This window comes from Gouania willdenowi, chromosome 11, assembly GCF_900634775.1.
Source record: "Gouania willdenowi chromosome 11, fGouWil2.1, whole genome shotgun sequence".
NCBI classification, from domain to species: Eukaryota; Metazoa; Chordata; class Actinopteri; order Blenniiformes; family Gobiesocidae; genus Gouania; species Gouania willdenowi.
In genome coordinates this window covers 14,945,901-14,973,838 of record NC_041054.1, presented here as the reverse complement: position 1 = coordinate 14,973,838, position 27,938 = coordinate 14,945,901, and the positions used below count along the sequence as shown (strand labels likewise).

Sequence of the window (27,938 nt, the reverse complement as noted above, 5' to 3'; positions counted from 1 at the left end):
TGCACCTCTGAGAGGAAAAGGGAAATGTACAATCCATTGTTATAGTCACGTTTACTGTCACTATCAATACATTCTTATGAATTTCCGTCTGCAAATTTATCGCATTTGTTTAAAAAAAAAAAAAAAGTAGGCAAACATTTTTATGAAGGTATTATTATTATCAATGTACAACAGAATAAAGCCTTTTATAAATAATGTGGATACATCTCACACTTTTAAGACATCACATAAATTACATGTAACATATCTCTGCCCAGGGGTTATCAATAGTTGTTGCTTTTCTGTGACCAAACAAACAGATTAAGGCCCAAACCATTACCCAGCTCACCCTATCCCACCACTGATCAGTAATAAATGAGAAAACACGAGTACATTTTAAAGTATCCTGGATGTGTCGTTCTTGGCTTTACAAGTTGCAAAAAATTGACTTGGCCCATGTAAAAAAAAAAAAAAAAAAAAAAAACCACCACTAAAGAATGTGAAAGCACAGATTCTGGTAGAAAGTTCCACTAGCAAAGAAGTGGACCTACACTTTTCTTTTTAGATGCTACATGAGTAAACAAAGGTTACTAGTTAATCAGCACAAATAGTGTATTTCTTCAAATAAAAAGTGCTCTCACAAATACCCATAACAGGGTTAATAGATAAGGACACATTACGTGAAAATGAGGTGTGTTCTGACAACAAAATACTGACCGAAACTGCTGTATAAAATAAATATCTCACTATATTATATAAATATAAAGTGGGAATGGGGAAAAGATTTAGACTCTGGAAGTCTCAGTTCCGACCTTTAGGAAATTATGTATGAGATTAATTATGTAATACTTCAAAGAGCAGTCGCGGGCACAAAGTACAAAATTAAACAAAAAAAAAAAATAGAAAATATAAGCTTAATTTAAGTCATTAAATACTGTACATGTCCCATTGGATTTCAGAGCTACAGCAGATGACCACAAAACCTTTTCATCATCAAATGTACCCACGAAAACATAAGCAAAAATATACCTAAGAGTACTCCAATATTTTTACAAACCATCATCCAAAACTCTTATTATTATTATTATTATTATTAGGCCTATTTTAGCATCTGTAGAGCAGAATATGTGATGCTACTTGTATTGGTGGACAGAGTGCGTGTCTGGTGAAGTCTGGTTAGTTTTTGGATTAAAACGAGCAATGCTGTCAAACCTAAACAGCAAACGTGATGTATTTTTGTTTATATGCAAAACTAATAAAAGTTACAGGAAGATTTTGTTCTTTTTAACATCTTTCCAGCAGTTTAAGTTTTTTTATTTGGCCTTTTTTATTTTTACATCTACTTCAGTGTACGACTTTCACAGCTGTCAAAATAGAAGTGGCCAAGTTTTTCCCACAGGTTCACTCTGTACTCGAGTGTCCTTTAAATTCCACAGGTGGGATGTCCAATGTCTATTCCATCCTCTTTTAGTCTAATTTAAAAAGAGTCTCAGGCTCCTAGTGTGGCCCCTCTGGCCAACAGCAGCACCATGAGCGTACAGACCCCCAGGGCCCCCAGTCTCTTGAGCAGAGCCACGTTGTCTTTGGGGATGACAACCTGGGCCAGGTCGTTGGTGATGAGGGACACCTCGTGAGCCACGCAAACAAAGATGAAGGTGCTGACCATGATGTTGATGGAGGGGTTTCCTGGAATCAGGACCAAAATTCCCTTGGTGTCTGCTGCGAGCCAGATGTGATACTGACAGATGAACAGCTGGGGGAGACAAACAGCTGGGTCAATGATGAGCAAAACTGCATTCATCATCCATTTTGAAGTAGTACGTAGAAAAAGATGAATTTAGTCACATTAATATAGAGTACTGTATAAATAAATGAGGATTATTACCTCCACCAATGAGGTCATCATTTTCACTGCCGTTTATTTATTGATTTGTTTATCTATTACCAGGATTAAGTCAAAAGTACTTTATACATAAGGCTGACATTAGCTGTTATTAGCGTGAATAAGGTGTCATGAAGTGTCGTTGGCTAAATCATGACACCTTTGGAGCTATGTTGGCATTTTTTGGGTTACAATACGATGGCAAATATCAGAACAACAATTCAATATTTGTCACACAGCCTGCTATGACACGATTTGATACCAGACAAAAATCTGGGGTTTTTTTCACATTAAAGAATAAAAACGCAATAATGAATAGGGCTGTCACTTTAACGCGTGAAGTTCCCAGTATACCATAACACTGATGCACAGACCACAGTACAAGACGGGAGACTGCCGAGCTGCTCAGATTCGTTTGCGTTAATTTTGGCTTTTAAAAAACACCGGATGCAAAACAAAAGCCTAGTTGTGTGCAAATTGTGCAAAAAAGAGTTTGCCTAATCACTGGAACGTCGCAGCCTTCGCTACCACCTCAATGTAGCAGCTAGCATGGACAGCTAGCACGGACACTTGAACAGCGCTAACTGTAACATGCGGCAAGCACATTCTGACAAATGAACAAACACACTGGATAAATATGATCATCTGAAGGAGAGAAAAAGAAACAAGTCTGGTGTCAGAAAAGTGTTCTTACTGTTTATGATGTGCAAACTTATAGCGCTACTGTTTTATTTCACATGTATTTTCTATTAATTGGAGATTGACAAAAGTACACGTCAACATGACACGTAGCCCTTGTGACTAATCTCACATACAGAGGAATATAAATGTCTACGCCTGCATCTGTTCTCGTCTGTGAAAAACAAACACTTTGTTATATATCAATGTTTTGATCTGCCACCATAATATAATTTAAATAAAAATACCTCAAGTTGAGGGCGTTTCTCAGCAAATTTTAGGTGAGATTAAAAAAAAAAGAGATTAATTAGAATAATTAATTACAGTGCATAATTCATTAATCGCACTATTTTTTTCATCTCTTGACAGCACTAATATTGATATATTTTGAGAATTTTATCGCCTGACTATTTAAGGCATTTAGATGAAAACATTCTTTAAAAAAAAAATGTTCTCACCAACTAACGTTTGGTTTTTTTAACGCCGCGCAAGACAAAATGGTGATAGTTATCAATGTTTATACTTTAGATCGATTTGACTAAACCATTGATCAAAACAATCGATCTAGATCGATTAACCTTTACACCCCTAGTTAGGGTCAAGGTTACGACCCTCAATGACAGCCTTCAGACACATGTATCATGTCATAAGAATCACAGCGTAATATCAGCCTTATGAATAAAACTTCAAGTAAAATGTTGCCCAAAATCTCAACCAAAGATAGACCTGATGCCATGGAAGATTCCATCATCAGAAAAATCTAAAAATCATTTTCTCTCATCAATGGGAAAATTTCAAAATTCATCTCAATTTGTAATTGACTGATCTTTATTCATTTTTACTCATTTATGTCGGGTTGGTTCCTCAATTATTCAAATGAGTTTCATCTGGATCGGATTTTTATTATGCATGTCATCGCGATTTTCTGGAAAGAAATGAGGGTGCCCATACATTTAGGCTCACTATCCTAAGTGTGAATGATCATGGAACCATGATCAAGATATTGATCCAGGAAACTGACAATGTCTGGAAAAGAGAATATTTGGTGCTTGGCAGAGGTTTACACTCTATGAGAGAACTTTAAAAAAAAAAAAATATATATATATATATATGTGTGTATTTTCTTGTCCAGTATTTCAGTGACTGGCTGATGTTTCTGCTAAGATGACCTTACCTCTAGGGAGATTTTTCCAAACCAGGCAAAGAATGAGCTGTATAAGGAGCGAGCGTAGCCAGGAATGTTCCTGATCAGAATGAAGGCCAAAATCTGAGGACAAAGACACATTTAAACAACTTAAAAACATTCAGTGCATCACTTTTCTTTTTGTTTACCACTGGTATTGTCCCCATTGTATTTAAAGCAGTGACTCATTGGTTAGACAAGTTCCACAAGCAGAAGACAAGACACCTTCCTTTGTGAAAATTATCTTCTCAACCAAGTGATGAGTCAACATCTTAAGCCAACTCCCAAAGGTAAATATGTGCAGGCAGTTAAAATGGAGGTAAAACTACCTGGACCACAGAGATGTACGGATGCATCTCATTGCACTCAGTTTTGGTTTTGCAGCTGCTTGCCCAGATGGAGTAAGTCTAGGAAGGAACACACACAACATGTTTTTTCTAAATATTCTCTTTAAAACTGCTGAAGACGCTCATTTTTTTTAAATGTATTTTTCAAAAAGACATAGTTTAGGCCTAACAGAGCAATAAATCCTAAGTGCAGCTTGAACATGTGTTTTGATCTCCACTGTAAAAACTCTAATTGACATTATTGGAAAGGTTTTGTGCCTTGCATTGTGGGATGTGGAGTTCCCAAGACCAGTGGTTCCCAAACTTTTCTCAGTCCCGTACCCCTTCAAATATTTAAGCCAAAGCCATGTACCCCTTACTTCTGAACACTTAAAACCATGATCATGTAAAGCAGGGGTGTCAAACTAATTTTAGTTTAAGGCCCACATATGAACCAGTTTGAAATCAAGTGGGTCGAACCACAAAAGAAAAATAATGTTTTTGTGAAAGAAAAAGCACAAATTCAAACAAAATCCTGAATGTTAAGTAATTAGTCAAAACTCATTGACTTTCTGACACATTTTTGGGTAATTTTCAACGTGATTTAGCAGAATTCTGTGAGATAATTTGACAGAATTTTCAATTTAAAAAAAAAAAAAAATTCGATTTAATATTACTGCTAATAATGTAGTTATACAACCTCCATCGTATTTTATCTACAACTTGTGATAATTTACAAAAAGTCCTGTTTTTGTCGTATTCTTTACTTTAAACTAAATCTTCCTGAGGGCCGGATTTTGCCCCCAGGTCATGAGCTTGACAAATGTGATGTAATATCATATACATTATATCCCTACAGTGAATTTTAACTATCCTGTTGAATAATAATAACAATAAAACATCTTATTCAAATTATCATGATTTATTGAATGAATTAGTCTCGAGGCATTTTCAGTGAGAAACAATCTCTATTTGGGCTTTTTTTATGAAATTGTTTCTCTGTCACCACTAGTGTAACGTTACATAGGCCAATGTGTAATCTGCGGTTATGCATGGAGGCTCCTGACTGCTGGTCGATGTTTTTAGGCCATTTTTTTATTTATTTTCTGATGTACCCCTATTACAATTTGCGCGTTTTTACTTCATTCTTACTGAGATTTCTTGTGTTTTTCCCCCAAAAAACAACAACTAAAACACTGTCAAAGCGACTTTTCAACAGATCTCTGGTGTTAAGTAAGAATGAAGTCAAAACTCTTCTAAGCATCTGTCTACGGCAGGGGTCACCAACGCGGTGCCCGCGGGCACCAGGTCGCCCGTAAGGACCAGATGAGTCGCCCGCTGGCCTGTTCTAAAAATAGCTCAAATAGCAGCACTTACCAGTGAGGGTATCACTGAATCTCCCGGGGCCACCATTCTCCCGATTTTCTCCTGATTTCTGCCCGACATTGTCCGGGCGGACCATCCTTCACTGAGCGTCGTTTCCAGCCGGACAATAATAACGATTACACCGCATAAGAAGAGGAAGAAGACTCTTCTTCCTCTTCTTATGCGGTGTAATTATATTATTGTAATAATAATATTGTTGTAATAATAATAACGATTACACCGCATAAGAAGAGGTGTAATCGTTATTATTGTCCGGCCGGAAACGACGCTCAGTGAAGGATGGTCCGCCCGGACAATGTCAGTGGGAGAAAATCAAATCCAACCATGTGTAGGGAAGTGTTTCTGTTATGGTTATAGCCGTTGTTGTATAGGCTATGTTTAATTTTCCTTTTGTTGATTATTTTTATTTCAAGCATACATTGCATAGATTGATGGATAATTTATGCAATGTATGCCTTTTTTGTTTAATTTTATGTTATTTATTTTATTTATTCTACTACTACCACCATTTACCATTTGCACGGGTACTGTGGAATTTGTTCTTTACTTTATATGTGTTTTTCAAATAAAAGAACACTGTGAAATTGAATTATTTCATTTTCTCTTTAAAAAGCAAACTACCCCCCCCCCCTCCCCCGCTCTTTTGAAAATTTATTTAAGTGTGTATCAAACTGGTAGCCCTTCGCATTAATCAGTACCCAAGAAGTAGCTCTTGGTTTCAAAAAGGTTGGTGACCCCTGGTCTACGGGAATCAACAACCCACAATGCAATGTATTTTTTCAAGCAAATGAAGACTACACTTTATCTATCTGACAAAAAAAATATCATCACTAGCAGTTTTAAAATTGAGCTTCAAATTTGAATTAAACAAACATGTGCAAGAAAGGATAAAGTAAACCAATATTATTGGGACTCTTACAATGAAGGAGACGACAGAGAGGAAGAGGAGCAGGTTTGAAATCTTGGCAGAGAAGAGAGCCTCTCCTTTCCCCTCTGACAGCACCTGCCTCTTCTGCAGCAGCAGGTAAACAAAGGCAAACAACATCCCGTGGATCACTGCCTGTCAAAGCACATCATGACACCACAGCATTAGAAAGAATATCAGTCAAGCAAAGGTTGGCTGTACAAATGAACAACTCCGTCTGAGCGCTTGGTGAAGCACAGTTCACTTACAAATCGGTCCAGCTTCCATCTGAACCACCACTCATGGATGCTCCCGTTCAGCTCAAAGAGCTTAGAAACGGGCCACACGGCGAAGACGGCCTCAAATAAACTCTGCAGTCACAGAGAAATGAGTGCAAAAAACTCAGAAATGCCTTTTCAAAAAGTGTTGTCATGGTTACACCATTAGAGCCCTTTAAGTCACTCACCTGTGAAAAGGCAAAAAAGCAGATCAACACTAGAAGGGCTAATAACTTAGCCAGGATGCCCAGATGCCAAATGCCGCTGCCTGTTCAAAAAGCAGGAGGAAAATGAATCATTTTTACTTTGCACTCAGCAACTCAGGTGTGTTGGACTTTGATTCTGCGTATGAACAAAGTCATGGAGGTTCACTCACTGTTGGCTCGCTTCTGAAGGATCTGAGGCCACATCGCCATGACTCCATAAATGAGGATGAACCAGAAGGTGACCAAAGGAACAAAGTAGTAGAACTGGTAGGGCCTGTTCATCACCATGCACAGCACCACCACCAGGAAGTTCAAACGGAAAAGTACCTGCACCACAAAGGAAAAAACTATTCCAAACAAGACAAACTAGTGTGCTACAGTAATTGCATAGCTGCGTGTGGTTGGGGTTTGATAAGTAATAAAAATGTATCCACCACAATAGAGCATAGAGGACATCTTCAGTGTATAAGGTTACACAGCAGGAACATTAAGGGAAAGTCGGTAAACTACAGAGAGGCTATCAGACAAATCTGCTGATGTGGGGTTTTATCAGAAGATGTTCATTGGCTGAAACCCTTGGAAACCTCTGAGAGCTTAATGAAGTGGGACTATATTATGTATGTCAGTTGCTCCTTTACAAATGACTCCGTTTGTTGGGTTTTGTTCCACTAAACGCTGCTATGAGTTACTTTCTCAGTCTGATTCTTAGTCTTTGATAAGTAGGGCCGTCTGTCGGCTTAATTTAGTACAGAAGACAAAGCCTTTCGGAGCGACCTTTAGGAATGCAGTCCACTGCATACATCAAAGCCAGTTTTACAGCAAACTCAAAGCTGCTGGAGACGATTTTCTTTTCAAATCAAAGACAAAGTATAGGTTTCATTCATCCATAAATTAAAGACTGTTTGCTGGAAAAAAGAAGTCCAAGGATAAAATTGCAGCTCAAAAGTTTGTTTTGATCCCCACTGTAAGCACATTCTTATTGACATTTTCTGAAAGGTTTTGTGCATTGCATTGTGGGGATGTGAAGTCCTGTAGACTAATGCATGGATGTGTTTTTCCATCATTTTTACTGTACTTTACTTTTTCTTGTAGTTCCAGCAAGATTAATTTTGTCTTTTTTTTGAACAGTAGGTTAAGTTGAGATTTCGTTTTTTCAGACAATGTTTTTCAGGAAATGTTCATCTCCTGACATGTTTCGACTGTCAACTGCCAGTCTTCGTCAGAGGAGTTCTGCTGATTGCCTTTGATGGTTCCTTTGAAGTTTCACTCCAAGAGCAGAACTCCTCGGACAAAGACTGGCAGTTGACAGTTGAAACATGACGGGAGACAAAAAAAAATTCGGAAAAACCTTGTCTGAATAAATGAAACCTCAACATACTATTCAAAAAGAAGACTAAATTAATCTCGCTGGAACTATTACGTGGAAGTCAAGTGAAACTTCAAAGGAACCATCAAAGGCTATCATAAGAAACACATCAACGCATTTTCTGATGGCTTTCATGTCTCCCTATCAGGATGTTTTTTTAATTCTAGCAAATGATCTTCAATTTATTGATCTATGAGGCCTACACTATATCTTTATAACTTCATAATGTTTATATTATAATGTAGGTCAATATATAAATCCGTAAATTTAGCTCCAAGCAGATAACGCCATTGCTTCCTGTTGAACAGGTACTATCACCCTGGCACCTAAACATCCTCTCTTTTCAAATAGTACAGGTCAGACTAGTGCTGAATACAGATAATAATTGATTTCATTCAAATAGATACAATTTCTATTGTGTCTATTTGAATAAAAGTATTGAAAGCTCAAACGTATTTGAACATTGTGATTTACAAAAACTTCATTTTTAAGCAAATCAAGCTAGTCTTTTAATGCTAATGAACAGTGATGTCTTTTTTTCTAATATTGGTCCTGTGGCACGATGCTAAAACTATCATCAACCTACAAATGATAATGTATCATATAAAAATCAACTATGATCTTTATGTTCTAAAACTAAAATATATGCTTTTAAATCTGCAAACTAGAAAATATTTCATGTAATGAAAGCTCTTCTGTCCTATTATCATGAATAAATAATAGCAAACATTGCATTGATTTACTGATTTGTGTTTTAAATAATTTAAATAGCAAATACATGAGTTTATTATCGTTCATATATTCTGGGGTAAAATAACCCATTTAAATCTTAGCTGAGTGACGTTATCCTTACCTGACAAACTCTATAAAGTCCAAAGTCTCCTTTGAGCCAAAAGAAAGAAAAATGTCCGTAGCCAGTCTGGAATAAATACGCCGCCACCAGCACACGCACGTGCATGTAAACCGGAACAAACTGCAGGAGAAGATCACAGGTCTGTTTGAGCATCAACGGAACAAAACTTTAAAGCTGATGGATGACACTCTTAGGACTCACAGCACTGGCTCCAGATATGTGATAAACGAGGATGACGAGCTGCATCCAGCCTTTCCACTCGTCTGTTTGTTCTCTGTTGAGTAACTTTGTCTGAAAGAAGAATTGAAATACATTAGTGCTCCTTAAAGCGAGACAGATGCAACATTGGATGCAGGGGTGGACTGGCCATCTGGCATAACGGGCGACGTCCTGGTGGGCTGTCGACCCAAAGTGGGCCGGTCCGGTGCATTTTGCTTTTTTTGACGAGCAAGTGGAGGCAGACATGGTAAGAGGTGGCCAAAAATGGTCCATAAGTGGCAAAAATAGGGCAATAAAAGAGTATAAATGGGCCAAAAGCAGTCAACAGTGGCAAAAAAATCACAAATTAAGAGTAACCAGGTGGTATGTAATGGCAAAGAGTAGCTTTAATGAGCAAAATGTGGCAATCAATAGTGAAAAGGGGCAAAAACATGACAAACAATAGTGAAAAAGGGCAAAAATGTGGAACAAAAAGAGGCAAAATTTAGGGTTAAAAAAACGACAAAAATTGGATAAAGGTAAAACACTCAAAAAGTACTTGCAAAAATGGAGAAAAATTGGGGGTAAAAAGGGGTATTTACTGAAAAAAATAAAAAGCTAATGACTGAAAAAAGTGTCAGAACCTTTTGAAAAAAGGCAAAAATGGGACAATGGAAGTTGCAAAACGGGCAAAGAAAATAGGTAAAAAGGGGTTGAAATGTTACCTCCTTTTAAGGCTTTCTGGGGGAATAATAGTTAACATGTGGCTTTTTATGTCCTAATTTTGAGCATTACTGACTTAATAACGCTTCTATATGATGTCACTGATAATACAGTAGGCTGGTCTGGACAGAAAATGCCAGGGATGAATTTTTGTCCCAGTCCACCCCTGATTGGATGAATACAAACAGTAGGTAGTAGAATCTCACCTCCTTTGTGTTCTCGTTGTAAAACACTCCTAGAACAAATATGCAGATAAGTGGGATGAAGAATGTGGAGTGTGTATAGAACTTCTGCTCCTTCAAGAACATGTCGGCTCTGTCGCAGAGGTAAAAGTAGCCCATGATCAGGCCCATCTTGCAGAGGGACTGGAGAGGAGCCTTTGGGCTGAGAGGGACGGGTGCAGTCACTGGCTTCTTCTCCTCCAAGCTCTCCACGTCAGGGGGAACGGCTCGATGGGGGCGATTGTTCCCAACAACGTGGAGGATGAGAAGGACCATGGCTGAGACCAGGAAGAAACAAGCTGACAGTTTTTGGAAGACGTTAGGTGGCGGTAACGTCTGGCAGCAGGAGCCGTCGATGGGCTTCAGTAGCTTGTTACACACTGAGTTCATGAGGATCATGGCTCCCTGACAGAGAAAATGAGACAAAACGTACTTATCAAAGAGCCTGTCTTATTGGTCGGGGTCAATTATAATTATAATCACGTAATTTATCATTAATTACAATTATGGCATAATTGTAATTGTAAAAATCTGGTGCCGTTGAAATCGTAATTAAATTGTAATTGAATTTAGATCATTGACTGTGATTGTAATTTACATGAAAATTCTATAAAATTGTCAATTGTAATTTAACGCTAATCTGGGGAACCATGTTACAGTTCATTAATTTAGTTTCATATCAAGCTTTCCCACATTTTACAACAATCCAAGGGTATTTTGATACTAAAAAGGCTCAGATGTCCACACCAAATATATTAAAACCTATATTGTCATTGATAAGGAAGCCGAACAAGGTAACCAATATATAGGAAAGAAATTAGACAATAGATATTTGTTTTTAGTGTATTTTACAGCTGATTTAGGACCAGTTATCAAACAGAAAGCAAACACAAAAGGAAGGTTAACTTCCATTAAGTAATTTATTTCAAGCTCACCAATTGTGGTTAATTGTAATTGAACTTCAGTAATTGAGAACGTAATTATCATTGACTTATGAAGATTAAAAAAAGAATTGTCATTTTATTGTAATTGGAAAAAAATGCTGGTGACTGTAATCATAATTTAATACAGGTAATTGTAATTGAAAAATGTAATTGACCCCAGCCCTGCCAATAATGAGATTAATTTACCACATTCCTGGAGCTCTCGGGCATGTGCAAACCATCGTTGGACTGGGTGAGGATTTCCAGTGACGCCTGACGTGTTGCAGACAAAAGCTTGACGGCGGATGTGCCGTGTAGGACGTCCACTGCTGCCTGATTGTAAAGCTGCACCTGTTGGTTGGTGATCATCTTCCTGTCCGCACTCAACGCCTCCTCGTAAACGGGATCTGCAAAATGTAAACAAAGAGGAAATGTTTGCCTTCATAAAAACACATTTGTTGAGTTGTGGACCAAGTGGATCAGAAAGGTTAACCCTGTACAGACAGTAAAGGAATGGATGGATGACTGTAATTGACCTTGTGTATTTTGTTCCTTGGTTTGTCGCATGAAAATCTTAAATGTGAGCGGCAAAAGATGTACAAATGTATGTTGTCTGAAAGTGTGCACTGTATTGTAATGCTCTCACAAAAAGAAAATAAAAAATGTGAAAAAAAGAAGAAATGAATAATGTGCAGTTGCTTCTGTATATGATGTAGTTTATACATCATGTGCATATTTTCTGACTAAAAATAAAGGGCTCCCGGTAAGTCCAGGTCAATTAATTGCAGACAAAACATGCACTAATATCAGAGTTGAAGTACTGATGTTACTGTAATTGAGTTGCTTTCATGGGTACTTGTATTTTTCTTTTGTATATTTCTAAATCAGTCATTTTATTTGTACTGAAGTACAATTTAAAAGAAGTAAAGTAATTCGTTACATTTCTACACCCAACCGTTACTGAGTAAATTATTATATTTTGTTTTAAAATGATCAACGGACATTGTGAAACTCCTAAGCATGCACCAATAGATTGGCCGATTTTTTTTGAATTTTTACTCGACAAGGAAACTTAAAACTCAGGACGCTAACAACACAAAATTTATTGGTGTTTTAAAATGTTTTCTTAGTTTGTCTTTTAGATTATTATTATATCACCTACACCAAACCCTATACTTTTCTTAGATTGTAAAACCAAAATACTGCTGTAGTGTGCCTTTATTTTTGTTAAAGAGCTCCAAATATGTCTGGAGTGGAAGCTGTTGGACACGTTTATTCAGTTTTTAAAATGTGAAAAATGTGTAACATTTTATCTCTTCCTTTTTAAGTTTATACATGAGATGTTTACTGTATGCAAGGGAACCATGGCAAGATTTATTACCAAAAATAAAAAAAGTAACTAGTAACTTTTACTTTGAGTACTATTTCATTGAGCTACTATTTACTTGTACTTGAGTATTTTATGTATGACTTACTTTCAATCAAGTAACCATACTTCTACTTGAGTGGGATATATCAGTAATCTTTCCACATGTGACTAATAATAATAATAATAATAATAATAATAATAATAATAATAATACCTTGTAGCACCCAGTAAACTTCCACATGGTCAGCGAGCCTCTCCAGAGGCGCTGAGATAGCTGTGAGGTTGACTTTGTACTGCTGCAGGCTTTCACCACTGCCACTGTGCAGCTTGATGGACCACTGTATCACATGGATATATATTAAGAAAATATTAGCACTGGCAGAAACCTGATCCAACCTTGTTTGTCTAGTACAATATGTTGAAGCAATGCAAACAGCTCATTTATAGCTGTTGACAGCTTCATTATTTCAAGCTTACAGTTGCAGCTCCAAGGATGACAACATCTGGCTTCAGTGATTTATCCTAAATGAAAAGGGAAATGTTGCAATTACACCACAAAAACCATAAACATGTTTGTTAAATTGCTTTGATGATCAACAACCTCAGGTTATTGATAATAGAACTGGTTATCTCTACTCACATGCGTCCAGGATAATAAACGCTCCTTCATAGAATTATTTGCCTCTGGATGCCATAAAAAATCCTTTAAAAATACAACAACACAAAACAATTTATTCCCCCTCTTTCAGATTGTACTTTATGAGAATGAAGAGCAGAATATGTCATCTAGAAATAGCTCACCACTTTAATGGAGGAACTGTGTTCTTTATAGGAAATGTCCTCATGCTGTAGAAAACCAAAGATGCTTCTGCATTAGTGACATAGCAACCAAATGCTATTAAACAGTTCTTGTCTGATGATTAGGATCATGTATTATGTGGAGACTAGTTCTTAACTTTGGTTTCTTTGGGGGACTTTTTTCCTCCAAATAAAACAAACAAGAAGACAGTCATCAACATCCCCCGTCAGATTTGTTGTCATTATAACTCACAACCTTTTCCTAAATGCCCCAAATCAAAGAACTTTGATATATACATAAGAAAATAATATCACATCAGAATATAAAATGACTAACTATCTTAAACGGTTTCTAAGAAAAGCTGTCCCCTTTGAAGATGCCTCAGAGTAAAGAAAAACGGAACAAGGGCAATAACTCCGGAAAAAATAATTGCGCGCTTCTCATTTTCAAACTCCATCAAGGTATTGATACCCCGAAGCCACACATTGAATTTGGTTATCGTATCTTCAACGATTTCTGAGAAAAGCTGTCCCCTTTGAAGATACCTTGAACAGAGTAAAGAAAAACGGCACATGGGCAAAAACTCCGGAAAAAATAATTGCGCGCTTCTCATTTTAAAACTCCATCAAGTAAGGGTGTAACGATACACAAGAATCACAGTTCGATACGAACCTCGGTTTTGAGGTCACGGTTTCATTCATTTTCGGTACAGTATGGAACAAAACGCAAAACATGACTTTGCTTGTAGTTTATTCAAAACTTTATTAAACCAACAATGTATTTAACATTATACAGAACATAAAAATAAAGTTAAAAAAAATACAATACGATCTCAGCTGAACAATGTCGGCATACTGCCCTCGTTTTATCCACTTGTCTTTCTCCCGGAAGCCAAAGTGTTCCCAAGCAGGAGACTTTAGCGACAGGGGAGGGTCCTCCAGCTCTGGTTTCTCGCTAGCGTTAGCCATGACGTACCGGGCTGCACATGTAGCTGCAGGCGGAAGTAAACACAAGCAACTTCCGTTCCATTCCGGGACTCACAGGTGCACAACCCTGTACCCGAACCGAACGTCCTGTACCGAAATGGTTCACTACAAATACATGTATGCTTACACCCTTACCATCAAAGTATTGATACCCTGAAGCCACACATCGAATTTGGTTATCATAACTTAAACAATTTCTAAGAAAAGCTGTCCCCTTTGAAGATACCTTGAACAGAGTAAAGAAAAACGGAACAAGGGCAATAACTCTTGAAAAAATAATTGCGCACTTCTCATTTTTGAACTCCATCAAGGTATTGATAACCTGAAGCCACACACCAACTTTGGTTATCCTATCTTAAACAATTTCTGAGAAAAGCTGTACCCTTTGAAGATACCTTGAACGGAGTAAAGAAAACAGCACATGGGCAATAACGCCGGAAAAGATTATTTGCGCACTTCTCATTTTTAAACTCCATCAAGTTATTGATACCCTGAGGCCACACACCAAGTTTGGTTTTCCTATCTTAAACGGTTTCTGAGAAAAGCTGTCCCCTTTAACTCGAACGGACGGATGGAGCTCCAACCTATATCCCCCTTCCACAGTTTGTGGCGAGGGATACTAAACAAAAAAACAAACAAGAAGTGGATTGTTGTATTGAGTCAGGATATCTTTGTCTGAAAATGAATCAGGTCTGATGACGAAAGCTACGGAAAAACAGCAACAAACGCGCTTCCGCTAACCGAACTGACCCCCTCAGTTCCTCTTGTGTTCTTTCAAAGTAAAGTGACAATAATCTTCTAACCTTGAAACTAAAATTGTATTGGAACTGTAGGAATCCATGTTTGAGATTAAAGTTTTTTTTTTATTAACTGAACTGAGAAAGATTTAAAATACCAGAGGTGACAAGTAACTAAGTACAAATACTTTGTTACTGTATTTAAGTAGTTTTTTCTGGTATCTGTACTTTACTTTTGTATAAAAAAAAATTTTGACGACTTTTTAATATTACTCCTTACTTTATATTCCTTACATTTGTTTTATGTTTTTATTCAAGCACATTTAGTAGCATGTACTTCTTTTTTTACTTTTACTCAAGTAAGAAAGCAACTTCAACACTTTTACTTTTATCAGAGTCATTTTTTATTCAAGTATCTATACTTTTACTTGAGTACTGAAGACTAGCACTTTTGCCACCTCTGTAAAATACTGAGTCTAGTTAACTTGGAAATTGATTTTGAAGTGTTTTCTTTTTCATTCGTCTGTGTCTTGATATTTCATTATCTATCACAGTTTGAATGTTTTGTGAAATTTTCATTCAATGTATGGGTGTTTTTTTTTTTTTATCTTGTTTTAAACAGAATAGCATACTTGTGTGCAGCAGGTATACATTTTGAATAATGTCAGGAGAGAGACTTGGTCTGCACCACAAACATCCAAAATGTCAAAACATGCACATGAACAAAATAATTAAACAAATCCAAAGACTTGTGTCTTTTTTCTTACAGCCATAGTCAATCATAAAAGATTAAAAACACATTTTTCTCCAGCATCTTATTATTTATAATTGTAATAGTCCAAAATAAATAATAAATGCATTTCATTAGTTACTCTTCAGGTCTTAAAATCAGTTATCGAACGTAATCAAAATGTCAAACACTATCCATAAAAAAAGAAGAAATGTTCTCAAGATTACCTTGACTCGATCTTCACTTTTTCCTGAGTCAGGGTCAATAGTTTTAATGAAAGAGTGAAATAGCTGCCGAACACGAGAATCTCCCAGAAAGGCCACCCGCTTTCCAGTCAGGCAGGTTTTGGCTTCACTGTAATCGAAAAAAATAAAAATAAACCAATGATGATGAATTGAAGCAATCAACTTTAGACTAGAGTCGATTGTGTGATGTCCTGGATGATAATTGGCTATTGTGCCTTTGCACGCCTAGCAAAATATAAATAAGTTTATGTGAAAACACCTAAGGAGGCCTGTGAGTGTGAGATATATAAAATGTTAAAAACCTAACATCCTTAAGAACTGTCAGGCAGATAAACACATACATCTAATACTACAGGGAGTTCCACTGTGTATCCCTGTGACTCACATGCTTTTGTATTTGTGCATCATGCAGCCATAAGGCTGCCACATGTTCTCGCCCAAGAAACGTCCTTTGGACAGCAGCCATTCACACGAGTCGCCGCCTGCGGGCCAGAAACAGAGAAAAACCAGTAGGATCACACAAAAGCCTTATTTTACTTCAACTCTGAACACGACAGAAACCTCAACAAATATCTTCAGCTAGTATTCATGAATCCACAAAATGATCTGAATTCATCCACAGTACACACAGGTGAATATGAAGCATCTGCAGGATTTTTGTCTTTCTTAAGCACAGCAGTTGCTCAAAGCTTCCTGGGTCATTTTAATAGGCAAAGTAGAGTTACACAAATCAGCCATTGACTAAAATCACTAGCAAGGCCAAATGAACACCACTGTTTTTCTACATGACTTTAATATTAGTTAATCATGTGTTATTTGAAGGAAAATGGGAAAGGGTTTTGATTTCATGAGTTAGATGAAGAATCAGAGCATCTACAAAATACTAGAACAGGGTTCCTACAGCTTACAGTCAAATTAAAATTTCAAGACTACTTTAGATTTTTATTGCCATTTAAAATTAAATTTTAGACCAACTTCACAGTAAACATATTTTTTTTGGGGGGGGGGGGGGGGGGGACGCCAATTACATAGGGTTAGGGTCATTTTTTTCTAGTGTCTAATTCAGATGTGCAACTTGCAGCCACCAAAGTAAATAAGAATGAAGAATGCACGGAAATGAAAATTTGAGGCCAAGCCGAATAAAATATGAACGGTTGGCCTTATACCGAATACGGTTGTTAAGTTTTTCACAATTCTTTTTTTAAATAGCGCATAGCGCATAGCACAACACTGGTGGGTCTCATCACCAAGAACGACGAGACCCACTACAGGAAGGAGGTCAATCTTCTGACCACGTGGTGCAGAGACAACAACCTCCTGCTGAATGTCAGCAAAACCAAGGAGATTGTTGTCGACTTCCGAAGAGGCCACACCGAACACCCACCACTGACCATCGATGGTGCTGCTGTGGAGAGGGTGAGCAGCACCAAATTCTTGGGGGTGGACATCAGTGAGGACCTCTCCTGGACCACCAACACTGCATCACTGGAGAAGAAAGCCCAACGGCGCCTCTACTTCCTCCGCAAACTGAAACGAGCGAAAGCTCCCCCACCCATCATGTGCACATTCTACCAGGGCACCATCGAAAGCATCCTGTCTAGCTGCATCACTGTGTGGGGTGGGAGCTGCACTGAACACAGCAAGAAAGCACTACAACGCATAGTGAACACAGCAGGCAAGATCATTGGTGCCCCACTCCCCTCCTTGCAAGACATATACATCACCCGCCTCACCAGAAAAGCTACCTCGATTGTGAGAGACGCTAGCCATCCCGCACATAGTCTGTTCAGCGTCCTGCCTTCTGGGAGAAGGTATAGGAGCCTCCGTGCCCCCTCCACCAGACTCATCCACCAAGCTGTCAGGAAGCTGAACTCTCTCCCCTCTGTCACCTCAGTCATATCCACCAGCTGAATCCTTCCCCCCCACCAAAATAGCAAAAAGACTGAAAATGCTGTTATTTATTACCGTTTTACTGACTGCTCTTTGCACTACTACTGTATATACAGAATTTTTTTTACTATATAGGAACTCATGCTGCTACTCCCACCTACACACTGTATTTATATATTAGTATTAGTTAGGGCTGGGCGATATGGCCTTTTATAAATACCGCGATATTTTTAGGCCATGTCACGATACACGATATATATCTCGATATTTTGCATTACCCTTGAATTAACACTTTGATGCACAAAATCACACCAGTATGATGATTCTATATGTCTACATTAAAACATTCTTGATCATACTGCATTAATATATGCCAATTTTAAACTTTCATGCAAAAAAGGGGATATCACAACTAAGTCAAAGTTGACATAACTGTATTTATTAAACAGTGAGTGGCTCAAACATAAAATTGTCAACAGAAAGTGCACGTTCTGTGCAAAATTGTCACAGAGACATTTCAAAACAAGACATTAGTGCAGGATGCAACTCACATGGCATTTCAAAACACAAAATGAAAGTGCACTTTTTGTACATAATGCCACTACAATATTTTAAAACAAATAGTGCCGTTTTGTGCATGTTGTCATTAAGATGACATTTCAAAAAAAAAAAAAAAAAAAAAAAAAAAAAAAAGTCCGCGAGTTTAACGGTACGGTAATTTTCAACACCGCACAGACTACAAGCTGCGATATATCGAGTATATTCGATATATCGCCCAGCCCTAGTATTAGTTTTAGTATTTATATATTAGTATTCGTTTTAGTATTTGGTATTAGTAAATGTTTTATCTGTTGTAAAAATTGTATGTCTACCTTTAGTATAGGAATGTCTTTTCTGTTGTGCCTGAGCACTTTATCTGTTCACCGTGGGAAGTGAGAAACGTCTTCTCGATTCCCTTGTATGTTTGTGCATGCAAAGGAATTGACAATAAAGCTGACTTTGACTTTGACTAAATAGGCTAGAATACATTTTTAGACATGTTCTTTAAAGAAAGTAAACATTTATTGAATATTCTGACATTTTTTAAATATTCCAGTAGCCTTTGCTTTTCAAAAAAAGCACAACAAAGTTTTGAAAATATATTAACTCTTCAAATAGAACAAAACATGCATTCAAAAAACAAACTAAAGTGCATTACAGGGGCGGTAAGATGAAAAAATAACTTTATAATGGTTTTGCTACAGTGATATATATCCCTTTAGCCTCATTCAGAGGGACAAATTTGAAAAAGTTCTGTTTCCTCCTCCCTTGTTATTCCACATTTTGTAAAAAGTCAGCTCCAAACAGGTGAGTTGGATTTTGCCCACGTTGACAGGTGACGTCACCTAATATGCCTCCGAGAATGTGACCTGTTTACGGATTTGTGGCTCACAGTGCTAACAACGGACTCGGTTGTGGAATTGGACGGCTTCCAACTTTTACGCGGTGACAGAAAGCGGAAAGGAGAGAGTCTGGCTGTGTGTGTGTGTGTGGAAAGGAGGAACTGCTGCTGCTGTTGTTGATTCTGCAGCAACGCGCACACACTTTTCCAACTCGAAATCACTGCACGTTGTTTGATTGCGTCATACGCTACTATTAGGCCTTGCTTTTAACTCACTAAACCGAAGGCCGAATGTGGCTTTTTTTTTGCAATATTCGGTGCATCCCTAAAAGTAAACACACAAAAATAACAGACTAAAACAATCAAAATCACCCCAAAAAACACAAGATGATGACAAAAATAGCCAGAAATCAATAAAACAACAATACAAAAAATCGAAAACCATTAAGATAAATCTTTGTTGAACAGGCAATTTTTGTAAAATTTTCATTTTCCCATATTTTTTGTATATATATATATATATATATATATATATATATATATATATATATATATACACACACACACTTTTCAAAACATTTTACCATTTATTTTGAAATGTGAGACTAACTACAATCATAAAATCATACTTGTGTTAAAATTGACTTTTGAAACATGTATTTAAGACATTTTAATGACAATTAAGGCCTTATTTTTAAAATCAATAATATAATGCCTTTTAAGACGTTGTAAGGATCTGCGGGAACCCTGTAGAAACTAATGCAACTGACAATCCTTGCCTCTGAGAGTTAGGATTATATTAAAAACAATACAACAGACAGAATCAACTGTCAACTAGCAATTGGACCATGACTCGTGAGTGGCTGAGGCTTTGACTGCAGCTGAGGAGGAACAAAGGTTGGACTATTGCTTTAGACAAGCTAGTGTAGTGCTGAGGGCGACCGTGGCTCAGGTGGTAGTGGGTCGTCTTCTGATCGAGAGGTTGGGGGTTCGATCCGAGTACCTGACTATGTGTCGAAGTGTCCTTGGGCAAGACACTGAACCCTAAGTTGCTCCCAGTGGTCGACTAGCGCCTTGCATGGCAGTCCTGTCCCACTGGTGTGTGAATGTGAGTGATTGGGTGAATGAGCTGATATGTAAAGCGCTTTGAGACTGCTTCAGTGTGGTGATAAAGCGCTATATAAAATCAAGTCCATTTACCATGAGTAAACTGATGAAGAACAAGGATTACGCAGAGGCATCCGAACCTACATTCATATCTCATTTAACAATGCTGACCTTTATTCATTTCCAAAACCAACAATAGGATCATAAAAAACATCCAAAGGGCCCTAAAACTGCATAGAATGAGACTTCATCATAAACCATTTTGAAGTGTTGACTTTAAATCCCAATCCAACTGGATACTATGGTTACAGTTTATGGCTTGATCACATGACACACCTTCTTAAATCTTAAGGACTTCACGCCTCACTGACTCAGGGTTGTTTGGCAGTAAAATAAAGACCTAAGAATGATCAAATAAGTTGAAATGTTATAACTTCAGGGTTCAGCAACCTTTCTAAAACTGTGAGCTACTTCAAAGGGACTGAAAAATCAGAAGGGCTGCCAGTTTGACACTTCTGAAAAAGTCAAAAATACTAATACATCACTTTAATTAGAGGGAAACATACCTAAAGAAGACTTCAAATAGTGGGAAATGTTCAAGCTTCACTATTCCAACACTTTATTTTTCCTAATTTATGCAATTGTTTCATTTGCCACATACATTGCATTCTAACCAACAACTTTTAACTCATCGTAAAACATTTACATGCTTGCAAAATTTAACGATCATGTAATATTTGACAATGATCCACTTTCCGTGACACGTGAACACATTTGTCAATATTTCAGTGAAAATAAACAAGATGGTTCAGTTGACACAAAAACATATCAAGTCCAGCATTATTTAACTCTACTAAGCACCGATTGCATCCGTCATCTGTTTTTATCTTTCTGAGTTTGTGGCGAATCCTGTTATAACTGGTCTGTGTAATAATAACACATGTAAAAAAAAAATGATCCTGTCGGTTGTAGTATTTGATGGATATTCACTCCAGGCTACTAAACAAAGTAAATGTGTTCAGTAAACCAGTGGTTCTCAGACTGTTTTGGCTATTTTACCCCCTTTCTCTTACTATTTAATCCAAGTACACCCCCTTTGTCCGACTACAACATTTTACTCAGATTCCTGTGAAAAAACAACTAACAGTATATAGTGCCTACTGAATACATTATATAGTTTTTGCCATTTCTGGTCATTTCCCTCCTGATGTAGGACCAAGACTGACCTTGGTATTTTCAGCTCATGTTCTCATCAAGATCATTTCTATTATTATTTTGTGTAATTTTGTTGTTTGTTCAATTTATTTTTCTCTTATGTTGTGTGTTTCTGTTGTCACTTTTTGTGTGTTGTTGGTATTATTTAAATATTTCTCTGTGTTTTTGGTGTTGTTTGGCTGTTCATTATGTTGTTTCGTATGTTTCTCTGTTGTTTTTGTGTAATTTGTCGCGCTCTTGTGTGTTTTTCTCATTTAGTGTGTCTTTGTTATCATTTTGTGTGTTGCTGGTAATAATAAGTATTTCTCTCTCTTAGTGTGTGTGTGTTTTTTTGTTGTCATTTTAGAATATAGAATAGAATAGAATAGAATAGAATAGAATAGAATATCCTTTTATTGTCCTTGTACAGGGTACAACGAAATTTGAGTGCAACTCCAAGGTGCCAGTGAGAGAAGAAAATAAATATAAAAACACAGCAAAAACGATAAAAAATTTAAATATGACAATAATATGTACCGACAAATACCCAGATAAATACACAGATAGCAGCTTGAATGTACAGATCTACAATAGCAACAAGATGTTTTATTGCACAAGATCAATATGATCAGTATGTGTGAGCGGATTTGTTTGTTTCAGTGATAGCTCTGGGAAAGAAGCTATCCCTGAGTCTGTTTGTCCTGGTTTTGTGTGACCTGTACCGTTGGCCCGATAATAACAGGTCAAACAAGTGCTTACTGGGGTGGGAGGAGTCCTAGATGATGTTGCCTGCTCTGCTGAGGTAGCGAGAGTTAGCAATGTCATTTTGTGTACGTTGTTTGTCTGTTCTTTTTATCATTCAGTAAATTTTTCTCTTATTTTTGTGTGTTTTTGTTGTCGTTCTGTGAGTTGCTGGTATAAATATTTGGTATTACTATCATTTTTAACTGAAAATAAACATCGTAAAACCTCATATTTTTAACAAAGTGTGTAGAATTCGGGACCCGGACCTCAAACAATCCTGACTATAGTTCCGGCACTTCCTGTCACGGTCGGACCTTTTCTACATAAGCGTCAACTGCCCGTGTTACCACCGTGTTAGGATGGCCAAGTGGTCTAAGGCGCGAGAGTCAAGGATGTGGGGGTTCAAATCCCACTTCTGACCTATTTTTTTTTCTTTCATTTTAACATATTTAACGTGGCAAATTCCACCTTTAAAAATATATATACAAAAAAATAAACATTTTAGGGTATTTCCTGGGTTAGGGGTAAAATAAACTGACAGAATTATAGCTACAAGGCCACGGGTCCAGCAGTGACAGGACTATCGGCGTAGTGAAGAATAAACCTACCGTGAAAGTTTCCTATGGTAGACAGTGGGCACGCGCACCTGGCGAACTGCGCATGCGCGTCCGTCATTTTGAAAAAAGGTTATAATCTTTCCTTTAATTTTTAGGGGTTAGGGTTTATCATAGTAGAAAAAATTAAGGTAGCAAAATATTGTACGTATATACGTGTAAATATTTACGACGCTATTACTGCGCATGCGCCTGTAGGAGGCTTTCATGCGTAGGATTATTTTTCACACCAGCATTCGGCTTACTGCGCATGCACCTTTTTTTTTTTTAATGCTTTCATTTGCTAATTTTCCCTTATCTGCCATCACGTACCCCCATTTGAGAAACACTGCAGTAGACAAATCAGGCTGCTAATGCTCTTCAGCCTTTCCTAAACTCAAGTCGGCACATACTTCCAACATGTTTGGAAGTTAACAGCACTGATTAGTTGCATGTGATCAGGGTCTTGGTACTACAAATGCTGCCCCCCACACACACACACACACACTGGCAGGAGCATGTAAACACAGCTACATGCTGTTAGCTTTATTCAGCAAACTACGGGGACAAAAGCGAGTCATGTTCTTCCTAAAGGTTAAAATCAAACACGACAGCCCCGTGTCTGCTTCATACAACATGTGCTTTACACAGAGGAAACATCACAGGTGTGCCTAGCAACAGCGAGAAGTGTCCACGGAGACCATGCAGAAGAGCCCGTGTCATGGTCATACTGGTGACCGATGTAAATGCTGACTGTATCGGCGTTTGCCCATTCACTCGACAATATAACACGTTTAAATTTAAGCCATAAATCTAAAATATGCATATTGCCTTTGAATTTTTTTTTTTTTTTTGGTTAGACATGAAATTTAAAAAAAAAAAAAAAAATGTACTTCTAAATTTTAAATGAAGATGATTAAACTTTCAAATTAGGATAAGTTGTTCTAGATTGGATGGAAGGGGGCAACTTCAAGAATATCAGTTATTACTATGCTAATTTTTTTGAGATTACGAGCTTTTATTACACGATAAATCACCCGTAGTTGAGATGCAATAGCCGTTTAAAGTCGGTCACCAGTTAAAACGATCACGAGTTGCATCTTAGCACGCGCAACTTAGCATTAGCTTGTGTTAAAACTAAGGGTCTGTCCACAGTGAGCAGGAAGATAAGAAAGCCGCTTACCTCCATAATACCGGAAGACAGTGTGGAAAACCAGCAGGAAAAACACAACAACTAGTGAGATCAGTTTAGCATTTCTGATGGTGAAGTGTTGATTTATTTCGCGTTTGCCCAGGCTATAGGCCAGGACCGCCATCTTGGCTCCTCCATGACAACAAGCGGCTGTACAGTGAGGCGACGGAGCCTCGCTCTGTGCTTCAGCCGGGCTGTGAGACACCACCCCCTCCACCACCTCCATCACTGTTCCAGCCAAGAGCAGGTGCACAGCCAAACTTTTAGCTTTCCCTCATTTAACAGGAGCACAGTTTCCTGAGGGTAAAAACAAACAAGAAATGTGGTGTATTTAAAAAGAAAAAAAAATATCGTCTTACATGAATAACCAGTTTGATTCTTGCACGAGTCCCTAAAGCAAAGCTCGCGTTACATCAAAACAATAAGGCTCGTGGAGTGAATGAAGCCTTCCGGGTTGGTTTACTGTAGCCATGAACTATGGACTCAGATGTGGATCTTCATTTCATTTCATTCATTTATTTATCACACGTTAAAAAACAACATTAAAGGTGCCAGAAGGGAACGAACGTTGTATATAGCTCCACCCCTTTCAATAAGCACAAACAATTTAGAATAATAATAATTTCATTTTTATTTATTTGGGCAATCTTCAGAAAAACAAAACAAAACAATGAGCATTTAAAGTGATAGAATTAAAAAAATAAAATTACCTTTAGGTTCGTGGCTTCCTCACTCGTTGCACTGCATAATTCTGACCTCTCACTTTTACACAGAATGTAACTATTCAGGGAGGAGTTAGAGTCAGGTATCCGTTGCTCCTACATTTCATGTTCAGCAGCTTCAACCAGCTATAAATAAAATCATGTTCATACAGAGAACAAGGTTGATCATTAATGTGCTGTAACAACCTGCCAATGTCAACATCCGGTGTACTCTGGCTGAGCAGGTTTCACCTTTACATTGCATTGGATGTGAATTAGCATCTGAGAGACGAAACAACCAATGTGTTTTTAACGTTTGTCCTTGCGTTTTTGAATATTTAGTGAGGATGCTGGAGGCATATGCTTTATTATAGTTATTAATCGCCTCACTCCTATTTATGCCATGCTTTTGCTTTTTTCTAACTTTTCAACTTTTCCCATCCACATCACATTCCACTTTAAACTATCTGTTTACTTTCAGCTAGTACCTTCAACCCATTTTAACTTCTGCTTTTTTTTTTTAACTTCATTCAGATTGTAGAAGATCCTTTAACCTATTTCAACAATTTTCATCAAGTCTTCTGCATTATTTCACAGAGACTTCATTGGCTAGGCTAATACTAGATTAGTGCTAGTGTTATGCAAATGCTAATCCAGTGCTAGGTTAATGCTAATGCCATACTAATGTTAGGCTGATGCTAATTCTAAGCTATTGCTAGGCTAATGCGGCATTAATGACAATGCAAAGTTAATGCTAATGCTAGCTAATGCTAATACTAGGATAATGTTAATGCTAGGCTAAATCTAGCTAATGCTAATGTTAAGGCTAATGCTAATTAATGTTAATGCTAGGTTAAATCTATTAGCTAGGCTTATGCTAATGATTGCTAATGCTAGGCTAATGCAGTGTTTGACGATGCGGGCCAGCACCTGCATCCTCACTTGCATTTTCTTCAGGAAATACATATATTCTATCCTCGTTTTGTCTGGAGTAATATGACATTAAAGAAAATGTGGAGAAAACACAACAAAAACCCAAATAATGAGAAAAATCAGAAGTTAAAGAAGTCCTAATGTAAGGGACCTAATGTAAATAATTCTCCGGATTCAATGAGTTGACGTCACACATGGCTGCTTTCCATGGATTATATTTAAATATGTCCAATTGTATATACATATGGAATTTTTGCATTATTTTAATACATGTACTCATATTTTCTTTATTGGTAAGGAAATAAACACATGTCATGTTATGCACATAACTAAATAAGGTACCCTAAATACATTATTTTTACACCTAACATTCATTTGTAGTTAAGGACAAATGCAAAACTTGTTTGTTGTGTATTATAAATTTGGTTTAACATCTGCAGTTTTGTATATTAAACTTCCAATTAAAAACCCCAAATTGAAATAGAAATGCTGCAAACTCTCATAGCAAGTTGTCCAGTTTGTAAAATATTTTCATAAAAAGCAATACAAACAATACAAATAAGAACATATATTTAAAAACTATCAATGAATTCTGTTTTTAGGACATTAACTGAAAGTGTTCCCAAACAGTGACAAGAGTGAAGAGGGTACAGTAGGTCTTTCAGCTTTTCAACATTTTAGTCATTTCTGCTCAGTTGCAACTGTTTGCTGTTCTCAATTACGGTTAAAGTCCTGGTTAAAGTCCTGCTATAGATCACTCTCACGTGTATTTTGATAGGATTGTCTTTGTTAAATGTCAGTGTCAGTGTGTCAGTGTTAGAGCCAGTTTGCATTCAGTTTTGTCAGTATTAGTTCATTATTGTAGAGTGGATTTCACTTTTCTTTGTGTTTTCCCTCTAACTCCCTATCTGTCTTTGTGTGTGTGGGTTAGAATGAGATAACTCAAGGTGTTTTGCATTAAATGATACCCTACCTGCACAATTTAAGGAGTGTTTGCACGTTAGATAAAACAAGTTCGGATGAACTACGGCCGGACCCGCGGAATGTCTCCGCGGCGAATAGCACGTTCCTGAGAATTCAGTCAAATGACTTGGTTCCACCGTGTAAAAAAAGGTCTCCAAGACGCTCTGCTCATAGAATGTCCATGTCAACTTACAGCATGATCCAAAGAGCATTAACGGAGGAGTAGTCATTTAAAAAATGGAACCCCCCTGGCGCCCCCGTGAAACGTACGGGGTAATGGACCCCATTTATATATTGGTATGTGCCTATGATTCTGTACCACCAACCGTCGTAATATTTGACTTGTAAATAAATGATAAATCGACTTTTGTTGTTTTTTCTTTTGAAATAGAAAATTGTGTTCTGAGCGTCAATGCGTACACATCCATATATTATAACTACCAAATTTCAGCCAGATCCATTCACGAATAACAGAGAAGTAGAGATTTTAACTAGTGTACAGTCCGGTAGCCCGGCCTAAAAAGTGTCAGCGTGTCTGCCTTCCTGGCCCATAATAACTCCCTGTTATTATGTTTTCAAGCATTTATGCTTTTACAGTTGTTTTTTCTACGTGATATTTTAATAAGTATGTGACTTACGTTATTTGTTACCGTGGTCACCTATTTGGAGTTAACTGACATTTTGTTGATTGTTATTTATAACTCCCTGATGTAAAAATGTTCAGTATAGCATATATTATATAGTATATAGCATTCCATTTACAACCATATTTCCTGTCACTCATTTTGAATAGTTCCTTACATGATCAAAGACCTGGGCTACCCCTAATTTCTCTACCAACTTTTTCCCACTCTAATTCATCCACATCCATTTTATTTAAATTTAATATATATGAGAGATTGCGGACCCATTATTTTTCACTTAAATAACAGATTTATAGTTTTAAAATGGGGCTGAATGATGCGTTGGAAGTTATGGACTCTTTTATAATGCTCACAGATATAATTCTGAATCAACACCTTCCACTTGTATTTTGCTGCTAAAAAAGAGAAAAGTGAAGAACAAGTCAAAAAAAGACACAATGTTGCTCTCTACTGGTCACAGGTGAATCTCCAGGCTATTTGATAAATCTCTGCTTCAATCTTAATATGACTTCCACACAAAGAGACTAAAATTAATCCTATTTTGTGCACTCATTTAGGGTATAAGCAATTTTAAAATAGCTTTGATCATCTGCCATTTTTTTTTACCTGCTTATCTTGACCGGG

At 37.3% G+C, this 27,938-nt stretch overlaps 1 protein-coding gene across 2 annotated transcripts; it reads right to left on the bottom strand.

The window, feature by feature from the left end:
- Positions 1-34: 34 nt before the first annotated feature.
- Positions 35-24,944, bottom strand: casd1 (CAS1 domain containing 1). 2 transcript variants are annotated; one of them, XM_028460778.1, is made up of 19 exons: positions 24,784-24,944; positions 24,065-24,370; positions 16,358-16,454; positions 15,955-16,081; positions 13,277-13,321; positions 13,116-13,178; positions 12,953-12,997; positions 12,690-12,813; positions 11,314-11,513; positions 10,169-10,588; positions 9,243-9,332; positions 9,042-9,161; positions 6,993-7,149; positions 6,805-6,884; positions 6,608-6,709; positions 6,354-6,494; positions 4,052-4,129; positions 3,714-3,806; positions 35-1,732 (listed from the first exon to the last, which is right to left on the bottom strand). In XM_028460778.1, the coding sequence occupies exons 2-19, from the start codon at positions 24,297-24,299 to the stop codon at positions 1,469-1,471; spliced, it is 2,481 nt and encodes an 826-aa protein (XP_028316579.1). In that variant the 5' UTR covers positions 24,300-24,370; positions 24,784-24,944; the 3' UTR covers positions 35-1,468. The 2 variants fall into 2 exon arrangements, with proteins under 2 accessions (XP_028316579.1, XP_028316580.1); XM_028460779.1 differs by lacking the exon at positions 24,065-24,370.
- Between the last annotated feature and the right edge of the window lie 2,994 nt (positions 24,945-27,938).